Source organism: Eucalyptus grandis, chromosome 11, assembly GCF_016545825.1.
Source record: "Eucalyptus grandis isolate ANBG69807.140 chromosome 11, ASM1654582v1, whole genome shotgun sequence".
In the NCBI taxonomy this organism is placed as follows: Eukaryota; Viridiplantae; Streptophyta; class Magnoliopsida; order Myrtales; family Myrtaceae; genus Eucalyptus; species Eucalyptus grandis.
This window is the reverse complement of record NC_052622.1, coordinates 37,861,118-37,871,131: the sequence shown is the minus strand read 5'-3', so window position 1 is coordinate 37,871,131 and position 10,014 is coordinate 37,861,118. Positions and strand designations below refer to the sequence as shown.

General features: G+C 41.0%; 1 protein-coding gene across 1 annotated transcript; it reads right to left on the bottom strand.

Moving 5' to 3' along the window:
• Nucleotides 1–6,027: 6,027 nt before the first annotated feature.
• LOC104446166 (transcription factor MYC1) lies at nucleotides 6,028–7,389 on the bottom strand. Its single transcript, XM_010060064.3, has one exon. The coding sequence runs from the start codon at nucleotides 7,387–7,389 to the stop codon at nucleotides 6,028–6,030; it is 1,362 nt and encodes a 453-aa protein (XP_010058366.2).
• Between the last annotated feature and the right edge of the window lie 2,625 nt (nucleotides 7,390–10,014).

Here is a 10,014-nt window from a genome sequence, read left to right as displayed (position 1 = left end):
TTTTCTGGAAATTAGGTTGGGATGGTTGGTGACCGGAATTTCGTGCTAATTGCAATTGTGTGGTTAATTTCTACAATTGAATGTTAAATTATGCAAATTGAGTGTTGATTGGATTTTTGGTATTTAATTCCAAAAATTGTGAATTTCCAATATTTATTCAGAAAATCCCAGATGTCGAGTTTTGACACCGAAAATAGTTTTTAGTACTATATGAAATGGTGAGATTTCAAAAAAGGATAATATCATTTTTCTGGGTTAAGTTGACCATGTACCCACACACGAGTAATTTCATGTGAATTTCTAATGCGAAGAAGAAGGCCAGGCTCACCATTTTAATTGAAGCATTTTAGTGCAAAGCATGGTGCCCTGGGTGATCGTGTGTTGGTCAAGAGAAATGGTCCCGAGCTGTTGAGCTGGACGTTATCCCTATTTGGGATACCCCCTGGATAACGGGAAGCCGGTCGTAGTTGATTCTGGACCCTATGCTCCTTCGGGAAAGTCGTCTGATAAAAAGACGTGCCATGCTCAATGGGGTGAGACGAAGCCTAGCAATGCCAAAAGACCGCCAAATTGAGAGTAGGCTATGCTATATGCCGAGATCAAAACTAGGAACACATGATTAATTTAGAGTAGGCTCATGCTCTTATGTTGTCTGACCTGCAGGGTGGATCTGAGACGAGGTAAGTCTCCTTGATTGTGTGATTGTGTGCTTAAGATGTTTCTGGGCGTATTTCCCTCATAATTTGGGTTTAGAGCTTAGACTCGCTGAGATGATATCTCACCCTATTGTGGGACAACATTTTCAGGGTCATCGGGTGGAGGACCTGGAGCTGAGAGGAGGTGATTGGAAGTGTAGGTCAGTTAGGACCGCTTCTTTTTGGAAGGCCAGTCTTTTGTAGTCTTTTGACCATAGACCTTTGTACATGACTCCGTGTATATATAAAAGCATGTTTGTTTGTAAATCTATTGTCCTGCTTTTCTATCCCGAGATGATTCTGTCAGGGGATTTCTTTTCTCTTCCGCATGTGCAATAAAATGAAAAGGGTCGACGACTCGTCCTGGGAAGTCGCAAATCATTATCGACCAGAGAGGGATGGGCATGCACTCGGGGTTTGGGGCGTGACAACCCACCTCCGGACTCTAGCCATTGGCCACCTGTCACCAGCCTCTTGTCGACGAACTCTAGATGTCGGACATCAAATGTCGAACTCCGAACGTGGGACGCCGATTGCCAGTCGCCGGACTTCGGTGTCAGACTCCGAACTTTGGACGCCCGTTGCTCGTCATCGAACGTTGAACGCCGGTCGTTGAACGTCGGACTCCGGCCACCGGATGCCGATCGTTGCCATTCCTAGAAATAAAAATTTTATTTTATTATCAAACGAATTTTTATTTTAGAAATAGAAATTTTGAATTGTTATCAAACGCGTTTCTTTACTTAGAAACTTGTCCATGGAATAGAAATTGAGAAATCAATTTCTAGCCATAAATTAATTTCCGTTTCAGAAATTTTGTCATGCGCACCCTTACTTTCTTGTTTGTTCATTTTCTACATTTTTCTTAGGCAAATATCTCAAAAAAGTAGATTTTCTCTTTTGTACACTAGGAAAACTTTATTTGTCAACTCAGTACAATATTTTATCTAGTCAAGTGAATTTGTGCATTTTTAACCCTATATTTGCATCTGTTCAAAAAAAAAAAAAAAAAAAACCTTATATTTGCAATACGTATTGTTGTGAATTTAAAGTAAAATTTAACAAGACTCAACATAGAATACGATATGAGAACACAAGTTGATCTTTATCTATATTGGCAAGATCGAGTTTATGTCAAATCTTATTTGCCGTCCTAATGAGCCCATGAGTAATATTAAGATGTGTTACTCGCCCTATTCCTTTGGTCAATGTTTGGTGAATACACGACTTCTCATGTTAGAAGATTTCACACTGCAAAACTTGAATTTGTTGACTTCCACGTACAGTTTCGAATCAAAAGCCAAACGAACAAGACACAAGTTGAGAGAGGGAAGCAGAACAAAACTCCTCCGACGGAAAACAGATCGTCAAAATAAATACCACTTATAGGTTGGACGGTGAGAAAAACTAAATAGCAAAAAAGGAGAAAATCTGAACCGACCATGTGGGGAAAGACCGACTATTGACAAGAAATTCAATATTCAATATCTGGTCACCTTGAAACTTAATGGAACCCTTGTCTCGTAAATTCACACATACTTTTAATCCAAATCTCGAAGGTAAGAAATTCAATGGCGACTTGCCGAAGATATTGATCATCTTAAATGATGATTTCGTTCACCTATAGTGTTGTCCGGCCATAGCGCATTTTAAATGTATGCATGGGTTTTCCATGTGACTGTTTCCTATTGAAGTTTGAGATTAAAGTGACCGACCGATGGGTATTCTTAATTTATGGTGTCAATAGGTGAGCTGGCAAGAATCGTGATAGGAAAAATTAAATCCATAGTAGATAGAATAGAACTAATACGGCCAAGTTACTACTCAGGCTTTAATCCTTTAATGGATTAATAAACTTAAAACATTTTATGCTCATACTAACAATAAGCTCATTGTGAGGTCCTATAGCCAAGCGTATGCTATCTCTGTATATATCTTGATATGCACTCTAATCAAGGTATGTCTTATCCTTTCTTAATATCCAAAGTCTCTCTTGTTTCCTTTTAAGCATTGAAGAGATCCCCTGGACAAATGCTGAGGAAACTCTTTTCGTGCTCTTCCAGTGCTTTCCAGACCATGGAGTACATGAATCAACAAGCGTAGATAGTTAACAACATTGATTAGTTATTTTAATGGAGAACTTAATCAGCCACAAAGAATGATATTAATAGTGGGTCACTTCGTGCGTCCATCCCTTTTGAAAATGTTCACTATGCTTCTATCAAATATAAATGAATTATGTAAATAAATGGAAGAAAATGCACATAGAGCTCTATAGTTATTCAGTTTAGATCAAAACTACATTCACTCTCTCATATTAACAGCTGCCAATAAGCTAGATTCCACAAATAATCTCTTAACTAATTACAACGTAGCACTTGCTACTTCTACCAAAACTAGCAGATCATCCTAACAAAACCCAAGCATGCTACAACGTTCGTACACTCCTCAAATAAGATTATGATCGATGACAAGTATTCTTTGTAAATAATCTTCTAGTTTACAACGAAGTAAAAGTATGAATGTATCAAAGTATGAAGTTTTCTCTGTTTTATAGTCGTTTCTTCTTCAACATGAGTTGATTTTTTTGTTGGGAAAACATCCCTATGAGATGTTGATAATTCCAAAACTATTTTTGATACTAATATCTACAATATTAAGTGCATATGGTGAACTAGTGTTACAAACATCAATGATTTCTTTGTATCGGCAAAGATGAGAAACTAGGCTAAGATATTTGGGTGAACAAGCACCAATGTAAGTGGTATCTCACGGTGACTTAGAGAGTCAAATAGTGTTCTTGGAGGTCTTTGGGTACTGATAAATGTGGAAGGATCATTGATCCCATCAAGTGTCATTTCATTGGTATCATCACGGAAGATTGTTAATTAATTCACTCATAATCTGCATGTGTTTTTGATAATCTTGCCCATTGTCAACGGTAAATGTTTTTGTAACTGAATTGATACAAGTGCAAAATTTTGGGGTTTTTGATAATCTTGTCCATTTTCAACGGTAAATGTTTTAATGCTTGTGATGGTAGATAGAGAGAGAGGCGGCCATCCCAACAAAGTACATAATCTGAAGAGAGAGAGAGGCCCCGCGCGGCCAGCCACCGCGGGGGGGTGGGTTGGGATGGTATGGTGGTTACTACACTAGACGATGGTCACCACTACATTGGTCGCGTTAGCGTTCAGCTTTGTCTACATCACACGTAGAGGGACGGATCGGTGTCCTCACAATTGAATCATTCCAAAAAAGAAAACGTCGAGCTTCTTCAATATTCCTTAAATTTATTATCTAAAACCGTGTGTACCTGAGTCGACCTAAAAATATTCTGTCGATGTCTATTCCTACTTTTTTCTGGGGTTATGCTTTCCATAGCATGTCATCCAACGACCAACGTTTTCTTTTCCCCGCGCTTACCCGGGCGCCAAACACGACCAGAGAGAAAACTCTCTCTAGATGTGGTCCTCCTAACTCTGCATCCCAGTTGCGAAAGGGGAACCATTGGTGAGCCTCTTGGACCATGCCTGTACTTACCCACTTATTTCTTTCTTTTTCCCATTTTCTTTTTAATGACTCAAGGAACTAGAAATGAAGTGTTTGATATATGAAAGTCCATGAAACACGCCTTAAAAGTCCTATGAATATGTTACAATAAGGTATTTGATTAGTGCATATAACTTTAACCTCGAGCAGTTTGTATGTAATTAGTGGCATCCAAACATGTAATCTTAATGTTCTCAATTGAAAATCCCTTAGCCATCTTAACCAATTGTGCCCGTGCTATGAGTTCCAATTTCCTCTTTGTTTTTCAGAAACTACTGCAATTAAATGGTGATTTCTATTGGGTGCAGGGGGTGATTATGCTTCTTCTTCTTCTTCTTCTTCTTCTTCTTCTTCTTTTGTGGGGGGGAGGGGAGAGAGAGGATTATCACATTCTTCCGGTAAGTACTAGGAAAAAGAAATTAAAGCATTCTCACAGAGAGCAGATGGTCCCAACACAAGATAACTCATGCATAAGGTAGACTATACTATTCATCTCTGAATTTGAAACGAGTTTCATGTTTGCCCTTGAATTTCAGCATTTGACCATCATCCCCTCAGTCTACACTCGATTCAACAAGACAAGGACAAAACTCAAATCGTAGTTGATTTCTCTTGCGGCGTCAATCTTTCCAAACAATTTTATAACTAAAACTCCCATCGATGCCTTTATGCTTTGCGTGCGCTATGCCTTATCTAAGAGACCAGAAGAACGTTTCAGTTTGCAGGACTAAATTCTGTATGGCCAACTTCTTAAGATATTTGTAAATAGTACAATTAAATTCTAACGAATGAATAGATTAGTTCCATAATCCTTCAAATGGTGCAATCACACTAGCACAGGAATTTATGCAAACTAAGTAATTAGTCTCAAGCATGATCGTCGGGAACTTTGGAACTCTCTCTCTCTCTCTCTCTCTCTCTCTCTCTCTCTCTCTCTCTCTCTTAGTTTTGATGATAAAAGCCGAGGCATCATTTCTAAATGCGAAGAAATAATATTATATCGTTATAATTCAACTGAATTTATTCTGTCATGTTGGGGCTTGTTCCCCGCTCGCGATGGAGAGCTTGGACGGGTGGATGACTGAGGAGGGTGGGCGGTGGGTGAAGGAGTACAGCGTCCGGCAGAGATCCCCGTTTTCCGGTCAGCAGTCACCGGTTCCTCGAGGGTTCTGGGCTGTTGTGGCTGGGATATGGCGCTCAAGTATTTGGAGAGCCCTCTTGTGCTATGATCCTACGACTCGCAAGCCGGAGTATGTGCAGCAAGCCGGCAACGTTCGTAGCATCATGGTGAGTTTACGGACAAAGTGCTGCCTTAATGAGGTCATGTAAATAAACCTTGATGTAGGCTCCGAATGTTTCGTGAAAATGTGAATGATTTAGAAGACATTTTGCTAAAAAAATCGTTTATATTGATTGAAATAATGATTTAATGAAAAGTGTTTTCATTATTGATAATAATTTAACGTCTAAACATTCACACGAACAATAAAAATATCTTTCATTCATTTATTTTAATAAGTAGTACAAATGATCAATTTCATAAAAATATTTTTAAAATTATTCATTTTGCACAAAATGAATGTACCTCTCGCAAATCGCTAGCATAAGAGAAGTAGACCCTTTTGAGCAGTTTCCATAGAAATGAAAATTGTGGCACGCTGAAAACATAGATACAGGATTTTTACTCTATCAAACAACGTGGAAAAAATAAAATAAAATTCACGACCGTACTACCAAACATCGGTAGTTGCCTTTAATACGAAAAGGCCAAAAAGAAAATTCAGCCCTTGCCTAGTTTACCCCGAATGGCATCGCGAATGGACTCGTCGCTGACCCAGCAGTCGACCGGAGTCCTAATCACCACGTCCTGAATCATCATCCCCTCCACGCCCGACATGCTCGCGTGTTGGACCGCCGACCCCAATTCCTTGAGCACGTCCATCAACCTCGCGCACGGGTGCCCCAGATTCGGGCTCCGCACCCGGACCACCGCCTCCTGCCCCAACACCTTCACCTCCACCGCCATCTCTCTCAGCCCCGGGACATCCGGCGTAGTCACGGCTGTCGTTGAGCTGTTCTTGCTCGACCTTGACGTTGTCACACCCGCATCACCGAAGGAGGCGACGTCCGTCTCGGTCTTGAGGCGCTTCGGAGACGGCCGCTCGGACTTGGCCAGCTTGGAATCCAGCTCGGCGATCCGGGATTGGAGTTCCTTGATGTAGTCGACGGCGTCCGCGAGGAGGGACGCCTTGTCCATTCTCGATACGTTGGGGACGACGGAGCGGAGCGCGTACAACCGCTGGTTCATTTTCTCCCTCCGCTGCCGCTCCGCCTCCACGTGGCTCAACGGGCCAGACAGCGATGGCGACGGTGGGGATTCCTTAATGTCTTCGTCGACTATTTTCTTCCTACAGCTCTCCTTAGATATGTTATGATGTACCACGCCCACAGATTTAGCATATGGACGCTTGCTCGCAACGACGAGGGCCGGCTCGCCTTTGGCATCGTTGGACGGGTTCTCTCCACGAGGATTGATTCGGAGGTTCATTAAATGAGAAGGGAATTGGGACTTGGCTAACTGTACCAAGCTCCTGTCTTCTTTGATGATCTCTGAGGAGCCCAATTCAAGAACTCCAGAACCATTAGGGACTGATATGCACACTATGCTCTGGATTCCGTGCATTCTTGCTTCTTTGACCCTCTCATCACACTCATACATCTCCAGCTCATGGCGGTTTTCACCGCTCAACCAGATGTGACCCCCTGAGCGAAACGCTCTTCCTAGAATGCCATCCTCAGAGGAATACGACCTCGTGACGGAGAAGATGTAGTACCATTCAGGGTCGTCGATGTCGCTGCCCGGAGTCAATTTACCACCTGGACATTGGGCTTCTTTGAGCACCCTTTTGGTGGTAGGCTTGGATGGGAATGGATCTCTTGTAGTTCCTCGGAAATGGCCGTCACCCCAGGTGAGGACAAGACGACCGTGATCGTCTATTGAGGGCCGCCAAAAGATGGAGTAAACCCAGTCCTCGGGTCGGGTTTGGAGGATCAAGGGGACGAGTTGCTGGAGGGTGGGTAAGGCATTATGAGAAAGAGGGACAACTAATGAGGAGGAAGCACGATATGTGAGTTCTTCCATGAGCAGCAGCAGGCTGTCAAGCTAGAGCCAAGGTTTCTCCCTTTTATAAGAAGTTAGGCCAAAGCGAAGGTGCGCAAAGATTGGTCTATGTAACTGGCGTACCGACCGATGTGGACGGTTGTGACTCAACTTTTTAATGAGTGGATTATATTCTAACACAGAGTACAATTCGACCTATTGTTTAGTGTGTGGATTTGTAGCCCAATATTAGCATTCTTTGCATTATCCTATAAAGTTTTAAGTAATGCTAAGTATACCAAAATGGATCCATAAAATTGATATAGTAAGTGATGTAAGATATTATATGTTGATACTTAATCAGGTAGATCATACTCAAGACTTGAAGAAAGTCTACTGCAATACAATGGACCAACTCTGTATACCAATAAGCTCCTATTATTTCACAAGTAATCAACGACAAAAATATATGTATCCATTGTTTGTATCCTCGAGGTAGCCCATCAATGGAAAATGTTTTTATTTTTGACAAATACATATATATTCAATTTTCCGTTAATAATGAAAACATTCTCAGTTGCTCATTTTTTTTAGCAATACAGATGATGGAAAATGAGAAAAGTAATTTTCAATTATTTCAAGTGTTCATATTGTGTCTCTCTTTAGTTATCTCTTTGCACCGAGGTTGGGACTCGCACCTATGGAGGTCACGATCTTCAGATTTGGGGTCGCTTGCCTCGCACGACCCATAGTCACTCGAGGCCAACGGCCTTCATAGCCTGTGGTGGTGGGATTGGCTCCTTTAATTAGTTCAACTGTAGAGCTACGGAGCGAAAGGACCCACGACCATGGAGGTTGCAACCTCCATTATTTCCTCCCTGTGGTTGTTTTGCCTTTGTCTGCGGTCACACAAGGCCAACCATGTCCATTGCCGCGGTGGTAGGGCTTGTTGTCTACGATTTGAGGTTCACAAAGAGAGACAGAGATAGAGACAGAGACATTTTCACAAGGGAGATTGGTCGTGCGCAAAGGCAAAGCAGTGTTGATGGCGACGACAACCACAGGAGAGGGTCGGCCTCACCCTTGCCAGCCACCACTATAGGCCATGAAAGAAAAAGAAAGTAAAAAAATTCAAAAAAAAAAAAAAAAACTATTAAAAAATGTCCAAGTCAATGTTGGTCATGCTATATAGGATGGTTGGCATCCATGTCAGCAATTTTCAACTTTAATTAATCAGAGGGACTTAATTAATGAAATGTAAAAAAAACATTTAAGATTAAATTGATTCAATTGAAAGTTTTAAAACTGAATTAATATCAATATAATAGATATGACTTTTTTTTTATAATTTTCCCACTAACTAACCAGATTAATCTCTCATAAAGTATGCATGTTTCAATTTCTGCATCATGCACACGTCACATGACCATCAAACTTGTGGACTCAAGCTTTTTCTTACTTGGTGTTGCTATGGTTGAGAGAGAGAGAGAGAGATTCGTCATCTTGCTCAAACTTCAAACCTAAATATGCGGCCATTCTCTCAAACTTCAAACCTAAATATGCGGTCATTCTGTTGTAATCATATGCACACACAATAATGGATGCTTGAGTGTGCATGGCTTGCTCGAGTGAAAAGGGTTATGCCGTTCTCCATCCCTAATTAGAGAATGGTTTTGAATGGTGGGCTTCAATATGGACATCATTCACATTTATAATTAGCTAAGTCTCTATGTGGGTATATCTTATGATCCACCAATCGAAAGCTTTATTAGAGGAAGGTCATCCAACCAAGGATATATGAAGAAAAAAACCATAATCATTAAGTTTTGGACTGGTTTAGGCATTATATCCAATTTAGCAAAATATACAATCTACACCTACCATGGTACTTTTTAATATAAGAAATTTTCGCATTGACAATACAAAATTTGCAGTCAAAATTGTTAACTCTAATGTGTATCATTTTAATCAGAAATTCAAAGCTAGAAAACACATTATGAGAAGCTAGACTAACTTGAGAAAATGGCGGAGTTACCCACTAAGCAAATCCATAGCTTGCTTTAGGGCCTATATGGTTTTGTAAATAGGATCTCGATCTGCTCCTGCAAATCAAAACCCAAAACCATGATTTTCATGGCCTAACTTAACCTAGACGATATTCATAGGAATCTGTTCTCGTCTCTTTGCAAGCGATGTGAGGGAACCTAACGTAGGTGCTCCTGAAACCAACTCTTGGTCCCCCTCCACCCCCCACGTTCTAATTATTATAGCAAGATCTGTCGGATAAGTTTTCGTTTGCTTTTGGAAGGGGGGAAGAACTACGTCTTTACTGAAATCATAATGATTTAAACATGGGAAATGAACCTATCTCACTCACCCTGATGCATAGCATCCGCCGGTTTCGCGTCATTCGCTCTAGAATGATTCCGGCCACGTCCCCATCAAATCCCTTCTAGAATTTCATTCAACTGCGAGTTCCAGGTTTGGGTTTCTTCCACGGAAGATCCTGAAAATCGGGTTAACGTCGTATAAAAGCAGTGACATTGTTCACGTGACGACAGTTAATGTGCTTAAATACAGTTATTATGGGGTCAAAAGGCGGCTAATTCAACAGATGGAGGCTAATCCTCTTTGTCACTAGACTAGACCAGACCGAGAAATGAAAGT

Coding starts and splice junctions, on each gene's coding strand:
- LOC104446166 (XM_010060064.3), bottom strand. CDS start 7,389: ATGGAAGAACTCACATATCGTGCTTCCTCCTCATTAGTTGTCCCTCTT.